This window comes from Lampetra planeri, chromosome 11, assembly GCF_965212315.1.
Source record: "Lampetra planeri chromosome 11, kcLamPlan1.2.h2, whole genome shotgun sequence".
NCBI classification, from domain to species: Eukaryota; Metazoa; Chordata; class Hyperoartia; order Petromyzontiformes; family Petromyzontidae; genus Lampetra; species Lampetra planeri.
Genome location: NC_136117.1, coordinates 9,472,232 through 9,498,026, shown reverse-complemented (window position 1 = coordinate 9,498,026; position 25,795 = coordinate 9,472,232). Strand labels below are relative to the sequence as shown.

At 41.4% G+C, this 25,795-nt stretch overlaps 1 protein-coding gene across 4 annotated transcripts; it reads right to left on the bottom strand.

Moving 5' to 3' along the window:
- Positions 1-244: 244 nt before the first annotated feature.
- On the bottom strand, positions 245-21,418 carry LOC144721283 (metabotropic glutamate receptor 3-like). Of its 4 annotated transcripts, none has more exons than XM_078598782.1 (7): positions 21,265-21,418; positions 11,839-11,989; positions 7,795-8,421; positions 6,095-6,950; positions 4,660-5,720; positions 3,373-3,547; positions 245-1,595 (listed from the first exon to the last, which is right to left on the bottom strand). In XM_078598782.1, the coding sequence occupies exons 3-7, from the start codon at positions 8,281-8,283 to the stop codon at positions 1,522-1,524; spliced, it is 2,655 nt and encodes an 884-aa protein (XP_078454908.1). In that variant the 5' UTR covers positions 8,284-8,421; positions 11,839-11,989; positions 21,265-21,418; the 3' UTR covers positions 245-1,521. The 4 variants fall into 4 exon arrangements, with proteins under 4 accessions (XP_078454908.1, XP_078454907.1, XP_078454906.1 ...); XM_078598781.1 differs by lacking the exon at positions 21,265-21,418 and adding an exon at positions 14,469-16,081; XM_078598780.1 differs by lacking the exon at positions 11,839-11,989.
- Positions 21,419-25,795: the final 4,377 nt, after the last annotated feature.

The following is a 25,795-nucleotide window of genomic DNA, read 5'->3' as shown; positions in this document are numbered from 1 at the left end:
TGACGGGTTCACGAAGACCAAAGTGGAACAAATGACGGTCAATTTAGAGGGCAACCAATGGCAAGTGTGAAATTGGTTTTAGAAAAGGGTTCTCTTGCAGTGACTACACGTACATTCTATCAACTCGATGTTAAAAAAGACAAAAGAAGATCAAACCAATGTTGCCTGGCTTTTTGTATACGGGGAAAGGGCAATTTGACTCCAAGGAAACTGACGCAGTCATTCAAGCTCCCACAAACCAAGGTCAAAATCAAACATTTACTTCGTTAACATGAAGACAAATATAGTTTCAAAGCTGTTGATACACTCTCATTTGAAACAGCGATATACTGTCGTTATTTTAAAAAAAAATGCTTTAAAATATTACAAACGATGACAATTTTAAATAGGCATCATACAAGTTCACATAATTAAGAAAAAACTAAAGTCCTATGGAATATATGCTTGATACATTGAAATAAATTCGTTGTTTTATTATTATTTTTATTATCTCAATACAGTATAACCATTACATTGCCAGAATATTTTGAACTGTTACATTGGAATGCTGTGACATATATAAATGTATGCCATACAGTTGAATGGAAATGGTACCGTTATCCATTCCTACTTATCGTCGTGCTTACTTTGACACAGTTCACGAGTGAGTAAAGATGCCCAACGCATGGCAGCAATGACGTACGGTAAATAGAGCAGCAGTAATGTAATACATCACCGACTTTCAGTACGCGACCACATGATTCACTATGCTACAGCAATACAAACACACCAGCAGATGAAATATGCATATGCTCACTACAATTACTGCCCTCCAAGTTCATACATTTCTTTCCCTCTTTTCAATCAACACATTCTCCTGAAAGACAAACTGCATGAGCGGGCGGTCAAAATGCTTTGTTTCGAAGGTATCCAATTAGCACCCACGTTATAAAATACGAAACAACACCGCCTTGTAATTTCATATCCACCAATACTGATGTCACATGATCAAAACAAACATGTGGCTTCAAATACGTTGGAACACCATGCAAGAGTCATGTTTTAGTAGGTCTCAGAAGCATTTTCACCACCCCTCTCTGATCCGCATTCTTCAGTGCACTGTTTCATATTCCTACTCGTGCCAATCAGGGATATCTTCCCCCAGCTTCATAGGGTGAAAATCCCAAAAATCGAGAAGAGCTGTTTTTTTTACAATACGTTTGCATTTTTACTTATAGTGTGCTGTACATATTGCCCTTTTCCCCATAAGCGTTAGGTCAGTATTTTGTTTACACATTACTGACCGTTTGTTAAATTTAACAAAAAAAATGTATTTCATAATAATGTACATATTCGTATTAAACACCAACCGATCATGAAGTATAATACTTGAAAATGGTTAACGTATTAAAAAGTGATATGTATACAAAAATAAATTCACATGATGGTCAACATATAACAGTCGGATATGGCTTCCGTGAGTACCACACAAGCTCTAGGCTTCATCTCCATGCTCGACTTTTGTCTTCACGGGGAAAAGCATCACAGTGAAGACGTCGTGGAATCAATTTCCTTGCCACGGAAAATAGTCGGCACATATGGAGCACTTGCTGATGCTGAAATAAAAAGAAACAGGAAATATTTCGTCAATTGGCTATCCAATTAGCCCAAACATCTGCTGGTGAACATTACCGCTTAATGCTGTGGCTTATCCACAATTCCATGCCATGTCTCCACCTGTTTTGTTGTTGTTGCCCCGAGGGTCCCCAATTCACTCCCTCAACCCACATAGCAACACTCATCCCATCTCGACGATAACTCAACAATCTCCCTCCCACAACTACCGGCCTTACTAAGACGAAATGTCACGCGACTATAGCTCGTGCATCGTTGGTCACGTCGGGCGCTGAGCGAGTCGAATGTAATGCAAACTTAATGACACGGCGAGTTACGCAGTGGCTTTGGTTGATAATTACCCGCACAGACCACTTTTTGCGAGGTGCAATGAGTAGCATTAACGAACGCCCTTTAACTTAATCGCGAAATTCCCACTTGTGATGGTTGCGTCGTAAGGAGGGATCCTACATTGCAATGTTTGGCAAATTCTGCTCACGAGTGTTTGGCATGTGGAAGGGAAACTAGAGTGCCCGGAGAAAATTCACGCACGTGTGGAATAAAGCTCCAAGTTCCACACAGAGAGATTTAAAAAGTAATTGCTGTATTGCCATTTACTGGCTTCCATAAATCTCAAATTTCATCTCAAATGTGATCCTTACACGTAACTTTCCATTTGGAAAGAATATCATTTATTTAAGTATTATCCCCACTCATACATGAGGATAACACTAAATTTGGCACAGATGCATTGAAAAAATTCATTGCTATGCTGCCACCTCCTGGCCAATTCGCAGTCCAGCATTACAAGATCTGAAGTTCCTAGGCAGCCCCCCCATTGCATATATGAAGCAGGCTCAATCCGGCCTAGCTTCCAAGATTTGTTGACAATGGACATATTCAGAGTTATCTGGTCATAGGCAAGGGTGAATGGGAATATCGAGCTATCACACGAGAAATCGCAGTTTCCCTCCAAACCACATGTAGCCACTCTCATTAAATATTCTCCTTGTCCATTCCCCCCGCCAATGCCAAGCTACATTTATGCTCTGTCGTACGTGGCGATGATTAACGGAACCTGGAGGCGCAAGCAGGGCCGGATTAACACAGTGGCTTCGGGGCTGCAGCCGTGGATTCGAATTTTTATGACACCAACCAAAAATATAGACCGCTTTATAATAGCAATACTGGAGCACTACGATTAATCTTATCATGCCATTGTATCACTATGTGTGCCAAAATGAAAATAGTTTCGGTTTTTTTCCTATTTGATTCAGCTTTCACAGTTTGTATATGATATGTAAAATCCAGAACTGAAATATCCAAGGTGAATGCCAGGGTTTGGTCAAGGGTAGTGGTAAAAGAATCAACGAAAGGTGTTGGATATACAAAGGGGAGGCCATGAAGCAATAACTGCCCCAGGCTAAATCTGACCAGAGGGATCAGCATAGCGGATGGCTGCCAAAAGGAAGGTTGTGAGTTCATATCCTGGTCAGGGGTTCAATCAGCCCATCATCCCTCTGGGGGGTCTATAAAATTGGAACCGTTTTGTGAGGAAGTTGTTAGCGGTTATCCTATTGATAGACTCACCCTCTATCATGAGAATGTCAAATGCCATCGCTGGCTCAAGGCTATTAATAGAAGATGAGCATCCTAAATACAACTCGGATTACCACGATTGGCTGTGACGTATGGTGCCAAAGAAGTTCAGCAGACATACATTTGAAGAAGCATTCCGTTTCACTTGGTAAAGTGGTGAACATCGATGGCGAAGCTTACGGAGTGAAAAGGAGGTGGCAGTCCCTGCGGCGAGGCTGATGGTGGTCGGCTTGGGTGGCCTCTCCACGTTCTTGTGCGGCTGGAAGAGGATAATGTTCACTTTGGGTGCAAACAGGCATCCCAACACCACCGAGCCACTGAGGCTCACAGAGACACAAATGGTTGTGGTTTGGACCTGCAGGGCAGTAACAACACAAAGGCAGCAGCTATACCAAGAGCAAGGGACATTGTGAAACTAAATAACTTTCACCTGGGGAGCATAATAATAAGACAATAGCACGTATGGCACGAAGAATACGATTCATGCAAATACATGTGCAAATAATTCAGCACACAAACACATGGTCTGGCCAAATTTGAATGCCTGCACTTATATTTTCAACGGTCTGGTTATTTAAATACTGCACCTATGATGTTTAATGAATGTTAATCAGGGAATGTATGCATGGAGTTACCATGTGGGATTTGTATTAAATATAACACTGGTCAACACATTTTTTCTGGCATAAGGTATTCCAACGGTTATATTGTAATTTTGGGGTGCTGATTCCAAATCTGGCATCCATTTTTGTCTATCACATCAGGTTTTTCAGATATAAAATATTGCATTTTCAATAAAAACTGCAGAAGAAATATATTAAATAAATGTGGATATCTACATAAAATGATATTATAAACACACTATCCTAAAAATACAGCACCATATTTTAACACTAAAGCAGTCACTAACTCGAAACAACTTGCAATCATAAGTGACAGAGTTAATTTCGGGTAAAATAATTGAAAATGGGGTATGCCGATAGCATAAAAATGATGTGATAGAGCAAATCTGAGATCAGATTTGGAATCAGCACCCTGAAATTAGTCTAAAACAGCTGCAAAAGTCCAGGCCAGAACATTTTTTTTTGTTGACCAGTGTAATAGATCCAGATTTGTTTTTACATATGCGTTTCAAAACTGGCTCCACGGTGACTTGCAAACAAGCTTCAACGGGTCATGCGTGCATAATGCATTCACTTACCTGCGTGTAAAGTTATTTACTTATTTATCTAAACATAGCAAGACAGTCATATCTGCAGATAGGCAGTAAAAAATAAGACTGACTCTATGAAACAAAATGCTTTGTAATAATTCACAATTTTACCCACAAATGGTGCCGTTAAAACTAAAGCAATAAAGGCGCTGGCAAAGAACTGATAATATTTACATATACGTGGCGATAACTTCACAAATTATTTGCACAAGTGGGTTAAACTGTCACATAGATTGCTCAAGTGCAATACATACCCTGTAGTCACCAGACGTTACGTAAAAAATTGGCACGAATGCCAGCCAGATAATACATGTTGTGTACATGGTGAAGGCAATAAACTTGGCCTCGTTGAAGCTGTCGTGGCATTTTCTGTTCTTGAAAGCGTACACAGTGCACACCATGACAAGACACACATTGTAGACCAAGGATATTAACACATTGGAGTCCCGGACGCTGCACTTGAGAATGACCACCTCCCGCTTGTCTGGGATGGTGAATCGCCTCAATCCCGGATTCTCCACAATGAGCCAAATGGCAACAACGGAGAGCTGGATTAATATCAGGGTGAGACAGATTACCATCTGGGCCAGGGGACTCACAAATTTTGGCCTCGTGCTCCCGCCCTCTCTGGCGTTGTTGAACATTCGCGAAATCCGATTGGTCTTGGTGAGCAGAGCGGAGTAGCAAACCACGAATGACGCGGCGAGAATGAGCCGCCGCAGAGCGCACACGAGGACCGTGGCCTTCGCCACGAAGGTGAACGTTGTGCTGTAGCACATGGAGACGCCGGCCAGCAGAGCGTAGCAGAGCTCCCGCCCGGAGGCCTTCACGATGGGCGTGTTGCCGTGCACAATGAAGGTGATGAGCACCGTGACGGTGCAAATGAGCCCAATGCAGGAGATTGCTATGGGCACCAAGGCCCAGGCATCCTCCCACTTGATGTACTCTTCCGGGAGGTCATAGCAGTCTCTCAGGTCGGCCGAAGGCCATCTGCCGGGGCCGCAGTCCATGCAGGTGAATTCGTCGTAGAGGTACTCATAGGGCTGACACGGAATGCACACCCAGCAGCAGGAGTCGCCCAGCTGCGTGCTTTTCATTTCGTTTGGAGCACATGGGTCACTGCACTGAGACACCGGAATCGAGGATTTGGCCCAGTGTATCTCGTTTGCTTGTAAAACCAGGCCTTGTGACCAATGGCCAACTTTAGTGTACGAGTATTTTCCGTTTGATTTCTGGAAAATGAATATGTTGTACTTTGCCAATCCATCACCAGATGAGTCGAACTTCACAATTCGGTCGTGATCACCAAAGGGAGCTGTAGCACAAAACAATCGAGATTTATGAAACACATGCAGTACACAGGGGCAATACAGCTAGAGAATTATTGAATGCAAAACATTTAATACCAGGGATATAAATAAATAACCGTGTGCATGCCTATTGTGTTTTTATTAATTATGAGTCAAGAGCTCAAAGTAATTAAAATGTCTTTTCAGTGAGCATGTTTGTATCTTACAGTGTAATTGTACCGACACACGGCCTATAATTTTTCATTCCATGAAGAGCAATGGGGCGTGTGAGTGAAATTACCTTTGCCCAGACTTATGTGTTTGTGCAGCAAGGGCAAACTATATTTCCACTCTCTCTTTTTTTGAACATTTTCTTAAGCTGTGAAATGTATTACCTTACCTTGGAAGCTGACATTTAAAATAAATTCCTTATACAGCTTAACACCATTGATTGGTGTGAAGGCTGCACATAGCTTGGTTGTGTTTGGACAGAGTTCCTTGTGCATGTTATGCAATGCGTGGGCCAAAGCAAAAACTGCATCAATCACGAACATTATTTTGGTCTCTTGCTTGTAACTGCTTCTTCGGAGTGACATGGATGCATTGCAGACATTTCCGTGCCGGTGTCCACGTGACAGAGTACACTGGAACCTCTGCTGCCAGAACTCGGTGAACCACGGGTTCCTTTTGTTCTTCGCAGGAAGGAGACTTTGGAAATATTCGTCAAACTCTTTCACCCGCTGCGAGTTCAATTCAATCGTTAGTGCGCCATCAGCAACATCCTCTTGTCCTTTTACGACACTTTCCAAGGCACCCCATCCATCACTCGCGACCCAGTAGAACGACGCGTGGAGCGTTCGGGCGGCGGCCAACAATTCCTTGGCGTCGTCGCTCCTTGTAAACAAGACCACAACCTTGGCGTTTGGCTTCTGCATCAGTGCCTTTATAACGCCGTCGTATGTCTTTTTGTTCGCCGACCGTCCAACCTTTTCGGATACTGCAATGCAGATGTTTCTGGACCTGACCTCGTGCTCAAATGCCTCCATTCCGGCCTCGCCGTAGTCATCGTCAGAGGCCACCGTGCTCACGTACGTCCACTTGAAGAAGCGCAGGATCTCAGCCATGGCTTTGGCCTGGTAGAAGTCTGGGGGCACCGTGCGTGCAAAGAAGTCGTAGCGCGACTTGTCGCTCAGCTTTGCGCTCGTGGAGGCGTAGCTGATTTGTGGGATTTGGAAGAGGCGGAGAAGGTTGGCTACCTAGAGTTGGGGAAAAAACACTGTTTAGTATTTGTTTTATATAATCGTTTATTTATTTATTATTAAACAAGAGTCCGGTACAAAGCGCACGTGACGGACAGAGGGGGTACAAATATTCCACGAACAACAAACCCGAGGCCAGGTGCCCCACGGGGCAAGGGAGAGAGAAGGTATTTGAGAAACAATATATGATTTATAAATAAAGTGGTCTCCCCCAAAAACGTTTATTATGAATTTTTTTTATGTCGTTTATTCATTTGAGAGCGCATTCAGATTTTTTTGCCATTTTCAAGGGAGTGCTGCGTGGACGTAGATGCATTTTTATTGGCACTGCGAATTAGTTTTACGTTTAGTCATTTAAGCTTTGACACCAAAAGGCAAGGCCCTATTCCTGCTATTGTCGCACCGTCTATAACGTCTACTTGGCAGTGGGTGGCGTGTTTGAAAATGCCAAGGCCACCGTGGCAATAACCAGTTGTTTAATTGAAAAAATCAAGTCGCTCTCCAAGCACCCTTTTACCGTCCATATAATGCAGTACAACGAACACACGATTAGTGTAAATATTGAGCAAATCCAACAATCTATCTCTCTCCTGTCCCTCGGGTTTGAGAATGATGACAACAATCATCAGTTATTCTGGAGGGTCTTCATGTGGCTCCACAGACCAGTACGGGCATACGATACTAGTTGAACAACAACCCTGAATTACGGCACAATATAAAATTAAGCTCGATCAGCACGTCCATATGCAATGCAACATGCACCACTAAAATATCACCCGGCTCAGAACTTTCCCCACGCAGCAAGTGTCGGATGTGTATAATCAGACGAGTTTATATTTACCTGGATGGAGACGCTGCTGTAGGAACCGCCGATGACCCCAGCGATGGCCGTGGGTCCTTGATTTTGGATTGCATACGAGCCATCGGGGCACATGTACTCCGTCTCGTCCACCTTCAGCAGCGACGAGCGAACAAACTCCAGGGACTGCTCCAGGGCGTAAGTGTCCCTGGAGCATGTGTCCAGGATGTGTGCTCCCAGCTTTATTCCGGGCAGCAGCGATGAATCCCTGTTGATCTGACCCAACGCAAACAGCATAGCCTCCAGGCGCTGGATGCCACGGTCCTCGTTGATCCTCCCACAGTCTTGCGGTCCACTGCCCTTCTCATGCACTGGGAAGAGGCCACCCAGAACCAGGTCTCCGTCCAGTCGCACCTCTCTCTTGCCACTGCCACCCTCATTTTGAGTGAGAGCCACTTGCTGGGCTACCAAGCACGTTAGGAGAAGAGAAATGAAGTGTTTCCCTATGGCTAGCACCTTCGGATTTTGCATGCTTATTGCATTCGTTTGAAACTAAAGCTGTGCACTAAATATGCCATTAATATATAGAGGCCGATGTCTTCATTTTCACGTATTTTTACTTTTGTTTTAATGAGTTGTTCCGCTCACTCTTTTGTGGGTTTGTAATATCTGAAAAAAAAAGATTCATATATCTGTCTGTACGTACGCAGACACTTTTAAGTTATGCCATTATCCTATGGAAATTGATGCAATGAAGACACAGATACTATCGTTGTAACATAATTAACGTTCATATTACTACCATTAAAAAGCAGTGAACAAAACAAGACGACTTACAACATTTCATCAACAGAACGAGGTGCCGTATTATAAAGCCATCACCTGTGCTTGAAACGAGGACATCAGCACACATGTCTGAAGATGATTGCTGCCGAATGCACTGCTAACCTCTCGCCAGCTCTCTCTCTCTCTGTGGTCCCCTGCGCGCTCTCTCTCGCGCTCGCTCTCTCTCCCTCTTTCCTTCTTTCCCACCCTTCTCTCTCTCTCTCTACTCCCCCTTCATCCGCAAGGAAGGGGCATTGGGATTTTTTTCTATTTAAAAAGCCCACGGCATAACCAACAAAACGTGCGTGTGTGTGCCTCTACACGCGATGGGGAGCAGTAGTGTAGCGGTTAGCTGCGCTACAAACCCGGCGACCCGGGTTCGATTCCCGCTCACGGCCAACATCAGTAACGATTATCTGAACCGGTCCTGGGCCTCCCGCAAGGTCAACTCAGCATTACATGAGTACCTGATGCGGTGTGTAAACATCGTCATTGGGGAGACAAAGGCGGCCGGGCGTGTTGTTGGCCACCCCACCCCCTTGTGTGCCGTGCCGGCCTTCATAGGTGCTCGCTAACAGCACTTGCCCCAACAGTCTGTTAAGGCTATACGGGGGATCTTTGTCTTTGTAGACGCGTGGGTAAGTGTGTGTGCTCTTGTAAATGTGCACTGGGAAGGACAGTGGGGGCTACGGGGTGGAACAGAGATAAATTTACAAGCACAAAAGCCAATCAAGCTTGAGACACATGACACAGATTTCATTGTGAATTGTAGAAGCTGTTTGCCAAAGCAATATGCATAAAGGAAACACATTCGGTGCACGAATTAATTTGCAGAAGAACGGAGGAGGTTACATGGGTACAAGCATCCATTGCTCACTATGTACTTGCGTGCACTAATTCAGAATGGGATTGAAAACATGTTTTGTAATAGGCATTGCTGTAAATCAGAATGGAAATTCATGGTGTGTCAGTACATGAGCTTGTTTTTATTCATTAGCACACTGTCTGTGCTATACATTCTCTTCTGTGGCATCAAATTCTTGGTTTTGTAACCTTAAAATGAATATAATTTAAGTTCTGCCTAATCTCTGCGATTTAGATTTTGAGAAAAAGCTTCCAGGCTAAATCAATTGTGATGCAATTGTAGATATATCTCTCAGATTTTTTGTTACCAAATTTGGTCTTGTTTTTTATTGGTAGTGCACATGTATTTCATATATGTTTAATGGTTTGGTGATTACTATTTAGAACTATTATACATGCCAACATGCCCACACTCGATATACATATATACACATACCTCTAAATACTTTGCTACATGGCAACGATGACATTGTTTGAATATAAATAAGACATTATTTAATATATTCCAAACATTAGCGTTTCAATAATAGTAATAACAAAATCGTGTATAAATAAAAAAAAAATAAACTAATAATTAATTATTTCGAGTAAAATATATTTTGATGTATGTTGAACTTCTTTCATGCCATACATATCCAACCGTGCTAATCGGAGATTCGATTCTGCTGATTCAAGTGGCTAGGATTATTGCAAATATAACAAATTGCCTGTCAAGAAGCCTTTGTTGCTAGCGTTGCAACACTAAGCTTGTATTATTTGTGTGCACTTATTCGCCTTGCACAGCGAGATACAGACAGAAATGCCAGGCAGCACTTTGTTGTGAAGGGACACCGGGGCAGCAAGTGGGAAATAAATTAAAAAAACACTTTAAATCGAAAACACTCCAGCTATGCAGTGACATACATGAGATAAAAACAAATGTAATCAAAATCATCACCGGGGGTAGATCTAATCCAACAGCAACTATTAAGATGCAACATTTGTTTTGGCGATACTGGTCGGCAGTGGTGCATAAGCACAAATGACAATAACACTGCCCTAAAATAATAACATGTAGTGACTCACTTCGGAGACAGGGTTCGTTAAGGCTCCTTCTTTATTCTCACACGTCAGGGAACTACAAACGACCTGTGTGCTTTCACACGAGTCACACATCCGTCTATTTTGACGGCACTTTCTAGCTAGTACAGTTGGCAGGCTGTCTAGCTAGTGGCGTCTAAGGATGGTGAAGATGGCAGGGACGAAGGTGACGAACAGAGACAGAGCGAGGGGATCCACTTCCAGCAACAGCCCCGAGCTCTCGCCCCGGGCCCCCTTTTATCCTCCCGGCGTGGCCTCGCTCCGCCCTCGCCACGCCCCTTCTCTGGAACCTACTAGCAGGTTCCCGGGCTTCCGAGATTAACCTCTTCCTGAGCTTCCCTTTAGTTCCCTTCACCCGCGTATATGCTCTCTCTGCTGATGTGTGTCCTGCCCTCTGCTGTCAGTACCCCTTTCCCGTCAGCAGCCAGCGTTATTACACTACACATGTTTAAGTAACGTGTGGAATATTTGGCAGTGCTCCTTCTACATAGCAATGGCCCTGCTCCATAGCAGAGATGAAGAAAAGGCAACTGCCCAAAACGTGGCCGATTATAAATTGATGAAATTAATCAAACTTATCCTGGTCGATGTTTCAAGCAATGGCTCTACTTCTTAACAGAGAGATGAAGAAGAGCCAATGCCCTTAACCTCACCTGTTACAAATATTTGCATGATTTTATACGTACGCTTTCATGACCAACATTATGATGCATAATTGGGTTGGGTCGTGTTAGATTCACACTGACACTTTGATGAACTCGGCTGTGTTGGGTGGAGGAGGGTTTACGATGCACATTTGTTAAACGATCCAACCCAAAATAGAGTAATTATTAATCATATATTCACTGTTTTATTACTTTCCGGGCAGTGTTATTGACAAATATGTTGAGTTTCTAACTCTCAAGACAGTGTTTTTAAATGATTTAACGAGTGTTGAATTAAGTATGCAGCATGTTGCAGGAATTGATCGTTGCGGTAGGAAAAGGTTGCACCGTTACCAAAAAGCAGGTCTTATCAAGGTCCATCGATTTCGTAAACAATACCCCCCAACACCGCTGCAATTAACCCTCCACTGTAGCAGCACTTCACACAGTTATAAACAAATTGGTATTGACCGGAAAAAGATAAAAATGCCAATTCATTTATTTCCCCGCACAATATTCTCTTGCAGGCCAGGACAATTTGACAAAGCGTTCTTCGATGGGCTCTCTGTGGAAGCACACAAAGATAAATGACAACGTCGGCACGTGCGAGCTACAGCCTTCTCTGTTTTACAACTATTCTGACTCAGCGGAGTGAAGTATTGAAGCGTGTCACCTTCGCAGTCTCGCAATATCCTCTTGGATTGTATTTATTTCTTAGTTTCACATTGCTATGTTTGGCAACATATTTGCAAGTCGTTTTTTGTTTTACCCGCCACAATTGTCTCGTGACCAGTCCTTTTGACAGAGTGTTCTTAGATGGCTATCTGCAGATACACGAAGATAATGACAGATTGTAAATGTTGTGGATTTGCTCTCCAACACACCGGTGTGCTGTACTAGTAACGAATTGGCATGTTCTGTTTACGTGACAAACCTTACTAATTGGCTGTGTGCAGTGGTCGTGGGTTTAACGACACATTTATATTTATGCTATCTAACCCAAGAAAAAAGCTTTATGGGTATTTTTGTCTTTGTATTTTTATGCATAGGGTCTGCTGGCAATGCATGGCCCTCCCCTCACCCCCTCCCCTCCAGGCCCTCTAAAAGAGTAACGGGCAACCTCACGACCCAAAGTAGGATCGGCCTACGGTCTTAATCGGTGGTGGCGGGTTTAACGACACATTTATATTTACGCGATCTAACCCAATAAACCTATATTACGGATAATGCCGATGTTAACGCATGAGAGCTACAGCCTTCACCTGTGTCACTCGACACAACTATTATGTGGTCACCATGTAACAAGATTCTATATTGTTGATAATTTAACAAAAATGTAAAATATAACTACACTGAAGAGTCTGGTAAAAATGCTGCAGGATGGATGTCACGTTAATAGTTTTAAAGAACCATTATCAAATACTGTCAGGTGGTATTTGTTTCTTAATTCAGACTGCAATGTTTTGCAAGATATTTTCAAACGTTATTATGACTTCACTCAACCATTTCCAATCTAGAAAAAAAAAACTGCAAATTGAGCTGCAGGAAGTAATTTCAGCCAAAAAAAGTTGACCTTGGGGTTGCAGCTCATTTCGGGATGAATGTTCCTAGGAGAAGCCCTCGGTAAAGAAGCCAAATGGAATGTCTCACGAGTTGGAGTCGAACCAGATTGTCCGCGATTGAAAAACAACACATCAGCCAACACCACGGATCCCAAGCATGTACACAAACTCACAATGCGCTTTAGCGGAACATTTGGTTACTCACACAGCAGAACTCAATTGTGTCTCCACATATGTATTTGCAGAAAAAAACTCGCCTCCTATCAGATTACCAAACGAATATTATTCAGCAGCATCTGTTCAAGCCAGTGGTTCTTAACTTAGGGTGCACGCTGAACCCCCTCGGTGTGCGAGATGCCCTTTCTGAGGGTGCGAGACACGACAGAATTGATTAGAAGGTACATAATCGAAAACACAAATTAAGCACAGGCATGCAAGTACAACTACTCTGCTTATCAAAACGATGCATTTATTAACATTGTACTTTTTTTTACGATTGAGAACCAAAGGGCTTGCAGGCTGTAGTAATGGTTAAGAACCACTGGTTTAAGCGAACAAATGTTGGACTGTCGATTTAAAGCTTTCGTGACTGCAGGGATTCATCTTCTTGGTTCTTTCGGTAAAGTCACGTAGAAGGGAAATAATAAAATAATCAAAATAAAACATAATAAAACAATTTCTCACGACGTTTCGGCCACAACGCAAGCAGCCGTCCTCAGGTGAAGAACAGGTCTGAGGACGGCTGCTTGCGTTGTGGCCGAAACGTCGTGAGAATTTTATTTTATTATGTTTTATTTTTATTATTTCCCTTCTACGTGACTTTACCAAAAGAACCAAGAAAATGTTGGACTGGTTCCAAAATCATTAAACAAATGCTCCTGGGTGCCAATATTGTATTGTCAACGTGACTCCATATCAACTATGGGGCCCGGTTCAGCACTAAAAACAATATTGTCATATTGGTTGGGCGAGCTAATAGGCCCATGGACTAAAACATGTTTGTATCTACGTGGAGACACAAACCGAATGCTGCTTGCACACATGTCTACTCAGCATGTACAGCTCTAATGGTGCATTTAAACACGAAAGTCATTGTCGAAAGACAACTATATATATACCACTGATAGCAGTTTCATATTACACACATTCATTTATAGACTCCTTCTTGATCGCGGATTTATGAGCCTCATGGATAAATACTGAATTCCAAGAATCGTACAGGTAATTTGGTCTGGTCCTGTAAACTTAGGCATTAAATTTAACGATACAAATACAAAAATTGGATTCATGTACATTATCGTTTTATTTGGTGTGTATGAGTTTGCAATACTTAGTGCAGGAAGTTACTGCCAGTGTGTGCATACAGTAATTACCTGTGTGTGTAGAATCTAAACGTTTAAAAGAAACAATCATATCAATGAAAAAGTAAAACGTAAACATCTGCTAGACGTTGCGACAATACATGATCTGAAATGTCATCACATCTCGTGTACTAGTGTCAGATGCAATGTCTTTAAAATAGATTTTGAATGGATGAGTCAGTGGTTCTACGTTGGCCTAACTTAAAACTAGTGTCGTGGGTTTAATTGATGCGCACACTTGAACTTGGAGGTAACACGGTTTATTAACAAACACAACAGGTAACTCCCAATATTAACAGGATAACGACATAGGGTGGTGACCACCGCTCCTAACACTCGAGAGATAGCTATATAACCGGACCAGGACAGCTTTACTTTACCACGAGCGGAGACCGGACCGAGGACCACAGACAGAAGCTTCATTCCCAGAGTTCAACAGCCCAGATCCATTCCTGGGACTTGGCTTATAACTGCCGTGGCGTGGCCGGCTCCCCCCTTGACCACGCCTCCTTCTAGATCCTTCGGGAGGGCCCGGGTTCCACATCACGTGCCCCCCCCCTCTCGTCCGGTCACGTGCCCTCTCGGGTTCACCCAGGGTATCATGTCCTGAGCCGACGACCTCAGTGACCCCCAACCTTGCCCTTTAGTGAGTCATGCCGTGCCATGCCCACACTGGTGCCATAGAGAGGCACCACGCATACAATGCCCTTTATAGATCGGTACTGTCGTTACACAGTAGTGACACCATTATTGTCACTACACTAGTGTTGAGTATAGCAAAACATGTGTAGTCACTGTGTACAATGCATTTCTTTTATAACTGACCACTTCCAATCCTCCCCGAAGTGACTTGAGTAAAACACAGTTGACACGCCACCAGTGAATACAATCATGGAATGATATTCAAAAATGCAAAAAAAAAACAAGGGGTGGAGTGGTAGTGAGTCGGTTGGTGCTGTAAGTCCAGCTTCTATTCCTAGCCATGGCTAAGCTCTGTGCATATCTGAACCCAACCTGGGTGTTCTCCTGCATCAACCCACACTGGCCACCGTGGTTAAGTATGGGCAACAACCACCGTGGCCAAAACGATATGATGAGGTCGTCAACTAATTGGAAATTGGCAAAAGGCTTATTATTCATATTATTGTTTGTAATGCTTTTATTTTGAATGTATATTTGATGTATTTCAACAGGAAGGGCCCAATCAGCTGCTAGGCTCAATTTCATGAGCATCCTGCGACGGTACAGGTGTTACACAGTCCAGATCTTAGATACAATCACAGTTACATAGGTCGTGATGTAACAGCAAGTATCCGTACGTGTATTACATGTTGTACGTGCTTTACATGTTATACGTGCTTTATATGTTATACGTGCTTAACATGTTATACGTGCTAAACATGTTAGAGGAATAGGGAACCAGTCTAAAACGAATAAAAAAGCACAACTACCTTCTTTTATGAACAGAATAAATAAAGATAAAAAGACCATTTAACGGAGCAAATACAATCAGTAACCGGGAACATTGAGTATGATCCATACAGATTTAGTGGACAGACTTAATAAACATGCGCTCCATGTATATAACATTTACACGTATAATGAATTGTTTTGCTTATTTATCCAGGAAAGCCACACTGAGTCGTGAGACTTTTTTTGAGGAGGTTTTTTTTATCTTAATATGTTTTAAGCCAATTAATGAGTGCAAGGAAACCGGAGCACCCGGAGAAACACCCACGTGCACGAGGGGGTAACACTTGATCCCTAAACAGATGGAAACGGATGGCGATGAGTCCACTTGCTTTGCTGCCTTCTGATCCCACGTGCACGATATCTACCACCACCCAGCAAAGACATCTGCACTATTTTGTACACCTACATCCCTTCAACTACAGCAAATTATAAATGAATTGAAACTTTAATTATAATGGATGTTTGCTGCACAGTGTACCATTTTCCATACCACTGAATTACTTTTTTTAAAATAATAAATATAATGCATTTCCTATTAATATTATTAAGCATCAATATTGCGGTGCCCCTTTTGAACATGTTGACGTGTTTTTTTTGCTGCTTTCAAAATCCGACGTCTTCAGCATTAGTATGCTCGACATAACCCCCACTTATGAATATTCACGTTTGCGGTCTCTTAAAAAAATTGAGAAAAAAAACCTAATTACTTTTGTAATTTGAGATCCACAGAGCGTGAAAGATTAAAGATGCTACCATACACACTTTAATCTGTTCTCAACATATTCCGTTACAAGGGTCATTAACAAACTTTAAACAGCATAATTAACAATCCGAATCAACTTCATTAAAATGCTGACCAGCTGACACAATCACACAAAATTTGACTTCAACAAAATAATAATATGCTCTTGAAAGACTTTAAACTTTTGTTCAAAGCAGAAAAGATAAATTACACGTTTGCACCTTCAGGGCAGTAACACCTTTACATCTATTCTTGTGGGGAACGTTCACGGTTTGTTTTTATTCCGCTTCAGTCGCCACATTCATGAATCCTATTTTGATGTAGCGTGATATGTTTTCCTCTGCTGTAAAACCAGCCTTCTCAGCATGGAACACAAAATGCAATGGCTTTTCCAGATAAAGTAAACACTCGTTATTTTTTTATATTCCCAGACCCTCTTGGTCTTTGTATATGTCTTTTCCAGACAATTATAACTAATTTTGCTCTTCTGAAGATGATCCTTAAAATGCAAATAATGTACATATTATTATGTAATTCTACTGTCACGGGATTTTTTAGTTTTTGTATGTGTGCGACTCAAAAATGGAACTGAGGTACACCATTATAATCAGCAGCCATGATTTAGCCACTGCTAGATGAAGAATATTGCCAGAGATGTCTCAATCAGTAACTTAAACACAGGAAGTGATTACACACACCGGTAAAAAGAAAGTGACTGTCCATAAATGACGTCACGCGACTTTTGACGATTTTTGACCCCCCCCCCCCCTTCGTCACATGGCGTCACAAAAAGTCAGACCCCCCTCAAATATGACGTCACAAAGCTCTGCCACCCCCCCCCCCCCCAAAAAAAAAAACATGCTTCAAATCGCTTTAAACTATTGTCATTGTAGTGCGTATTTAATGTGGCACTGCACTCTGATGTTGTAGGAGAAAACATGTATTAAAAAGTATATTTAATTAATTATTTAAAGTTGTGCATTTTGATGTGACGTCACATTTCTCACCCCCCCCTCGCCACACATCGTCACAAATGTCTGACCCCCCCCTAGGTGCTGCGTGACGTCATTTATGGACGGCCCCAAAGTTGCAATTCAACATTGGCAATGATATAAAACTGTAAACTACAGGCCAAAACACGAGAGAATGAACATCACACACTTGCTTTAAAGGAATTTAGACATTTTGAGCAGTTTCAATATTTAATACTCTAGAAAAGTAAAACGTAAAAAAACCACAATGGATGCCACTAACGTACTCTAAATAATGAAACAACTAATATTGTACTTGCCAGAGCACCGAAAGTTCGGGGTAAAGTAAAGACCAGACCAAAAGGGTTATCAGATACCTATGCTTGTATGTATGTTGAATTTTTTGTCGCACCGTACGTCCTGTACTGTACTAATCATCAGCATGCCAACTGTGCTTTTCATCAACATGAATATGTCGCGAAACATGCTGATGAAAAGGTGCACATGAAACAGACATAACTGTAGCATACAGCACTTTCTTCAAATCGTATCTACATAAATCGTTACAGAAAAAGATAAATGCAGTATAATGACAATGCAATTTGCATTCATTGTGCACGGATGAATAAGAGGCGAGTTACAAACATTACACACGCAAAGCTAGAATTTGATTTTGAGAGGCCATAGTAGGTGAGTGCATATGTACATGACAATTTAGGAGATGACATTTTGTTATAAAAAAATATATATTACAACTTTTGCCAGAAATGTCGTTCGCCTAAGTTTTGTATTGTCGAAGTGTGCCATGTTCCAGGGGAAATAATGCTGCAGTTTGCATGCTCGTTTTGAAAAGGATTCCTAATAAAATATATCAATATCAATGCATTCTTGTACCTAGGAGGTCACTACTCAATATCTCAAAAGCGCAGCTCTGTGCAAACAGAGTTCCCAAAACAAATTCACGTATGTAGGTGTGAGGAGGGTAATGTGTGGATCATGAAAGAAATACAAATTTAAAGGTAAAACGAGTAATTTAATTTTCATGAGCTGGAAACGTCGTCATAAAAAAATATTTATTATTATTGCAAATCCTAGTCAATCCATGTCTGGATCAAGAACTCGCCAAGCCATGTCCGTCGTGTGGATTACTTTGACCATACTTGCATGTTCGTGAAATGGTGTGCCCAGGCCCAATTCAACTGTGATGTTAGCCACTTCCATTAATCAAAAATCATATCACTCCGGCTTCACAGTGCAGGAAGCTAACCACTGTGCCACCACATATAATAGTGATATAATAACACCCTTTATTTACACTGGAATTACTCAACTGAGTTTCAAGACACTTTTGTTTTAAGGAGGGGTGTGTGTGTGTTTGCCTAATGCCACTCGTGAGTGATTGGCTTTCTGCCAAGAAAACTACGGCACTCCATCAACCACTGAGAACAGCAACTGGTCGCTCTGCGCCTCCTCGACGAGTGGAAAATTCAAGGCGACCTCCGCTGCGACTGCGGCCAGCCGACCCAAATAACGTCACCCGCGTCACGAACGAATGCATCCGACGTCCACTGAGCGGTATTCGTTGCGCAACTCGCGAAGCTATTGCACGGCTCACAGACTTAAACTTGGACGTGTGATTTGCACAGACTTGCCATACGCTGGAAGAAGTGATCGGAATGGCGCATCCTACAAAGTGCTCATCAGGAACAGTGATGGTTACACGGTCCATCAGCCCTCTGGGGTCAAAAAGATGCCCAAAGTAGGAATGTGGAATTTCCACCACTGGCTCAGGACTGTAAACAGGATACGATCACCACCTCAATGCTTTTTTGTGTGCAGGATCTCACTTAAATTTGAAGCTTTCGTGACTGTATGGATCCATACTCTTTGGTTCTTTCGGTAAAGTCACATAGGTATAATTTAGTTTATTTTATACCTACGTGACTTTACCGAAAGAACCGAAGAGTAAGGTTCTCACTTATTTTGTTTGGCTTCATCTGGTAGGAATCCAGAGTACTATACTCGGAGAAAAAACCACCACACACATTCGATGGGGTGACTACACAGCACCTTACAGCCAAAGGTCACAACACCTGCTTTTCACATAGAGTCTCACATGCAAATACAAAGCAGGCTGACAGATGCTTGATCGAGTTGCTCCCAGGGTGAATTGACCATACGGTGACCGTGTCTTTGGAAGGAAGTGTGGCTGGAAGAGACGCCTTGAAAAAATAATCTGCATATCAAGAGGAATTTAGCATATTTATGGGAAATGCAGGCATTCCTGCATTTCCCCCCTTTCCAACCCAGCTTAAATAGACGCTCCAATCGTGGTGGTGTTTCATTTAGACGCTGTCGCCTCGACAGACCTGGTCTTCACCTGAGGACGGCTGCTTGTGTTGTGGCCGAAACGTCGTGAGAATTATTTTATTATGTTTTATTTTTATTGTTTCATTACTTCCCTTCTACGTGACTTTACCGAAAGAACCAAGAAGATATACAATGGGTAATTAGCTATATTAAACTGCAATGACTCAAAAGAAACATCACTACTGGGGATCGAAGGAAATCTATCTAAGAAGAGTTTAATGAATACCTGACGAATCAAGAATCTCACAATGAACCTTAACAATGTCGAACATGTCCGTGGCAAACATTGTATTTTAAATAAACCACTCGCTGAAGAACTAAACTGAGCACTGTGAGCGTGAAGTCATGTGAAAACACTGAAGCACAGGAACATTCAGTCGTGTCAATGAGGTGAGGTTTGAATGGCATGGACATTCGCAAGTACAGGGACTCCTCTACTTACGAACTTTCAGAGATACCAACAAACCTATCCGTATGTCCAGTTTGTTGTTCGGACCGAGAGTTGTAAGTTTAACGCGCGTGCAATATATGGCGGTGGTGGCATTTACAGCTGTAGAACATGAAGAACCTGTGGTGTCTACATCTGCAGAACATGAAGAACCAGTGGCATCTAAATCTACTGGACATTATACAACTTGTAAAGCCATTCCCCGTGTTTAGTGTACATACCGTATAACATGTTTGGAATCGACAGGAGTAAATTTGGACTTACAAACAAATAGACTTACGAACAGTCCTCTGGAATCCAACTCGTTCCTAAGTAGAAGAGTCTGAAAATGTGCAGCCGTGCCTCCACTAGCGGGAGCTCCAGATGGTTTTTAGCCTACTCTTCTATGCTGGTCTGACGTCTTGGAAAAGGTGGAAGTACCCACACTTTACCCCACCACGTGCAACATGCCTACAAGGCTAGCAGTGGTGAATCTACTGGTCGGTGGACAGAGGAAGGGGGATTAAAAAAATGTTTCCAAATGTGTCAACTGTGTTCCAGGAGACACAATCAGCAAGCTCTGGATTGCTTTACCCACCACAGCAACACCAACCAAAAATGTTGACCAAGCTAATGCACATTTTTCACTGAACCAGAAGACAGAGTAAGGCTTCATCAACCTGGTTTAATGTACTCTGAAATGTATTTATTATAGTAAGAGACCTGTAACACGTAACTTGGCATATACAAAAAATAGTTTTCAACTAAACTTTTTATTTGACCGGATATAGCCCACTGAGCTATACAGCTCTTATTCAAAAGCGACCTGGACACAATGATAGCTCAAGGAAGTGGCTTATCACGTGCAAATATATAGCAGCCAAATACTCTAAATGCATGTTTCTAAATGTGGAGGGAAAAACCGGAGTACCCGGAGAAAAATCCACACGACCATGGGGAAAACATGCAAACTCCAAATATACAGGCGTTAGGATTGGGATGAAACCCACGACATCCTGTATACCGGGCGAGGTAGTTAAGATCTCACCACCATAGCGTCAATCATGCTACGAGAGTAATGCTTTCTTACCCAGATGCAAAGCTAAACTAATAGTCCAATAATATAAATATATGATAAATAATGTTTATAAGCACTGTGTGCATGTAATCAAATAGTATGAAATATGACTTACCTTCTCACGAAAAAATACTAAAAACAGTAGGCTTACATGTGCACTTTTTTATATCAGGAACATATCGTGGAAGCACTTAAAGTGTAGTCAGAGTGCTTGAAACGCACGGAGAAACTCAACCACTTCGGCAGCAACACACGGGCAGAAGGAAGAGTGAAAGATTAACAGGACTCATCAAGGTTGGTCACGATGAGCAACAGCACATACTTATTACATTAATCTAACTGGTGAGTTAAATCAATAATTAAAAGTAGCACTGAGGGTGAGGTGTGTAAGAATACATCATATGCCCCCTATTAAAAATGAAGAATTTGCTTCAAATTCCCCACAGGTGCATAATCTCATTGGAGTGTATCCTACACATATACAGCAATACAATCAATTTCACGAAAGTCCAAAAAATGTACTTTTCATTATCATCATAATCAGCAGCAGCAGCCACGATCAATCCACTGCTGGATGAAGGTCTCCCCAAAGTCAGTGCCATCTCTCACGACCCTGTGATGTAACAATCCACCCGGCACCAGGACACACGTTTATTTCATTGCTCCATCTCCTCAGTGGACAATGGTCAATGCATGTGACCTTGTCGGACTCCCATTTTGATATCCATTTGTCTTCTTCATTCATGTACTATTAGTGTTGGTTTTGTTTCTGTTGTATTACGTGATTTTGATATATCCGATGATTATTTTATTCAGGTCTTTAGTTGTTCAGGCTTGGATGATTGAATTCATTTCTAATGAGTTTGATGATTGTTCATAGTCTGCAGTGCCTAGGCACCATGGTAATTTTATTCCTATGAATTAATTGGTTGCGTCGGGTGGTGGCGGGTTTAACGACACATTTATCTTTTCATGATCTAACCCAAAACAACCTATATTATGGATTATGTCAGTTGTTGACGAAGATCATTGGAAGAGAAGAACAAAACATGTTGAGGGAAACAAACCATGGGGACATGCAGAGATGATGAAAAGTTGATCTTCCATCAATTGCACACACACATACAATGAATCAGATTCTGGAAAAGTCTTATGTATTTAAATTAACTTTACTCTATAACTTAATTTATTTTTGTTATCTGTCCGCTCCACTAAAGCCTCACCGTGTCTTCCACTCTCTTCTCCTTGGACGCTACCCTAAGTTATTTTTCCGCTCTGCTGGCGACGGGACCGCCCCTGCCCGCAAATCTGGAACGGTCTTAGCTCAGCTGCCTTCGATAAAACGCTGGTACACGACACTGTTACATCCCCACAAAGTGTGACCATGAACATTCATTTGGTATTCTTAGGTTTTTTCGGTAAAGTCACGTAGGTAAAACATAAAAATGTATAAAAGTAAAGTTAAAAAAAAGATGATGAAAAGTTGATCTTCCATCAATTGCACACACACATACCATGAATCAGATTCTGAAAAATACTTTTTATTTTATTTTACTTTTATTATTTTATTTTACCTTTATTAATTTTAATGTTTTGCCTACGTGACTTTACCGAAAAAACCTAAGAATATGAATCCTTGCAGTCACTAAGCTTCAAATCTAGAATTCATTTGGTAACCCAGCAAGTGAGAGAATTAGTACAGGGAGGAAAACAGATCCGGGTTTGACATAAAACGAACAAAGATGGCGCGTGCATTCTATTGCATTGAAAATGCTACACAAACACTATACATAAAATGCTGTCCTTGTGACCTATATAACAATAAATAAAGATTTAATTCCATTATAAAAAAAGATGAATAGAGAATTAATAGCGATGATTGCCATTTATACGTGATTAATATGAATACTTAACAGACTAATGCAATGATGCAAGGCAGATAATTTCTTTGTAATCAATGGTAATGGATTTTTTATTCAAAAATTATACTGAGACCGGTGGAGAGAAAGGATAACTTAATAATGTGTGCTTAAATACAACAAATAAGAACACATACGAGAATGCATGCAACCACGGTTCCAGGAAAAAACCTTTGACAATGCATTACACATATATCTATTTCTTTTTATGCATGCATTCGTTTATGCATATATTTTCGTTAGAGAGTCCATCATTTTACACCCCCCAAGCGTTGGATTAAGCGTGTTCATTTTTTGAATTTAGACTTAGAGAGGAAATATTTATAGGGTTGGCAATAGGATGTGGATTTGAGGTTTTGTTGAAGATAAAACAAAATTGTATAGTTAACGGTTGGAATGATCTCTCCTTAGCCCTTCCACCCATTTAAAGGAATGTAAATGCAAATCCTTATATGTATGAGGTTATTTCATTTATAGATTTAACAAGCCAGTCAGGGCATTAAGCAAAAATGAAAAAGAAATGTGCATAATTTATATAAATAATCAAGTTTTTGCTTATGCTTATTTGACATACAGAGAGAGTGGGAGCAGAATTCAAATATGCACGAAATCATTTTAGTCATTTACAACTAACAAATAAAATAACCGGATGTGATTTGCATTAACAAGTTAGAAAGCATGGAAATGTTTAAACTTAGATCACATGGACTCAAGGGTGGCATGCAAAATATGCAAGCCCTGTGGCCTTGGAGTTCATGTTTCTCATTTGCATAATAATTCACATTTCAATATTTTATGCTCACCACAACTTCCACTGCCGACGAACGCCACACCCTTTTTGGTCGCCACGATAGCGAGACGTTACGTATATATGTTCATATGTTAATTACCTCGCCTGGTACGCAGGAGGTCGTGGGTTCGATCCCAACCCTTTATATTTGGAGTTTGTATGTTCTCCGTGAGGTCACCTGGATTCATCCCCGGGTCCTCCAGTTTTTCCCTCCACATTTATAAACATGTGTTTAGATTATTTGGCTGCTATACATTTCCACATGATAAGCCACTTTGTTGAGCTATCATTTGTCGCCAGGTCGTTTCTGAAAGAGAGCAATATCGCTCAGTGGGCCTTGCCAGAGTTGATAGTAGTAGTTATAATGGGGTGGGTTTCGCCATATGTTTCATTTTAATGAATAGCAGAGGCAATTGTATAGCAGTTTAAAGTTTTGACTAAGTTGGAGAAGTAGAGCAGTGAATCGATTTGTTTGTCTCAATAGCATGGTTGACAACCCAGAGTGCGAAATAAGTTCAACATAAATAAATCAACTAGCCCTGGCTCTGTCTCTCATCTCACACCCTACTCCACTCCTTCCACTCTCTGCGTTAGCAATCAAGGCCTTCTACTGAAGGCCCTAGCCAAAATATTTGCTCTCTAAATCTCCCAAGTCTGAAACTCCCCAGCCATCTGTGCTGTCGACTCCCTGACTTTGTGCAAGTTCAGGTTCAAGGCCTTCCCCTACCTATGACTGACCGTCTCTTTCTTTCAATAATATTCATAATTAAAATGCCTCCTTCCCCAGGATAGCCATGTCCTATGGTTCTGTGCAGCGTCTGGAGATGCGGTTGCATTTAGACGCTGTGTACATATACATTTTATCACATTGAGAACAATGAGGCAGAAATGTTTTACCCTTTTAGAGGATGGCATATGTCCGAATCATATTGTTAGCCAGAACATGCCATCGCATTAATAATTGTGAATTTAAAGTTTTCGAGTGAGAAGTTAAATTCACGGCAGATAATGTTGACTTTTGCAGCACAAGGAGAATTGAAGATTTAACTTTAATTTAATGTGGACTAGCATAGAGGGCCATCGGCACATTAATTATGTACATATGTACACTGAATATATTGCAATTGATTGTAGTGAAAGATTTTTAATTAAACAATGAATATCAAGACCATTATGAATATGAAGGGTGAAAAAGTTACATGAAATAATACAGTTTGGTATGGGCCTGAATGAGAAAATTATGACAAAGAGGTTATAATAAGGTGTTTGACTTGATGAGCCTTCTAATTAAATCATTGGACATAAAATTATAAAGACACTTATAAATTCTTCTCAATGGCAGCTATAATTATGTCATCATCGCAAAATACAAATCACACCTTTTGACTGACAATGCTAAATCTTCTCCAAAAAGTGATTAGCAGTAAAGTATACAACCATTTTTTTGGAAGCGTTTGTCACAGACCGATGTCGACAGAACAGAATGAGATTCGTGCAGCAGATGCCACTGGTTGGACCTGGTTTCCTTGCCTCTTTTCACGTGCAACTACCTAATTCAACCGGGAGTATGCAAGATATACAACTGTGGGCCCCCTTCCCCTTTCTCCTGACTCACTTTTACTGAAATAGCTACGGATGTTTTAACCCGTATACAATAATATGTCGACTATGTTCTCATATGTTGTTTTTTTTTTATGTATAAACATTGTATTTGTAGATTTGAAGCTTTCGTGACTGCAAGGATTCATATTCTTGGGTTTTTTTAGGTAAAGTCACGAAGGGAAAAAATTAAAATTAATAAAAGTAAAATAGAATAAAAATAAAATAATTTCTCTTACTTGATACAGCTATCGTGCTGTGACGGTTCCACCTGAAGACGGAAGCTTGTGTTGCCCCCGAAACGTCGTGATTTTTATTTTGTTTTTATTTAACTTTTA

Bases quoted from the DNA above. Each gene is read 5' to 3' on its own strand.
- LOC144721283 (XM_078598782.1), bottom strand. From the start codon at position 8,283: ATGCAAAATCCGAAGGTGCTAGCCATAGGGAAACACTTCATTTCTCTT. The intron at 5,721-6,094 runs GTAAGGTAATAC...TTTGTGCTACAG, and splicing joins TTTAAATGTCAGCTTCCAAG to CTCCCTTTGGTGATCACGAC. The intron at 1,596-3,372 runs GTAAGCTTCGCC...TTTTTATTTCAG, and splicing joins TGCCACCTCCTTTTCACTCC to CATCAGCAAGTGCTCCATAT.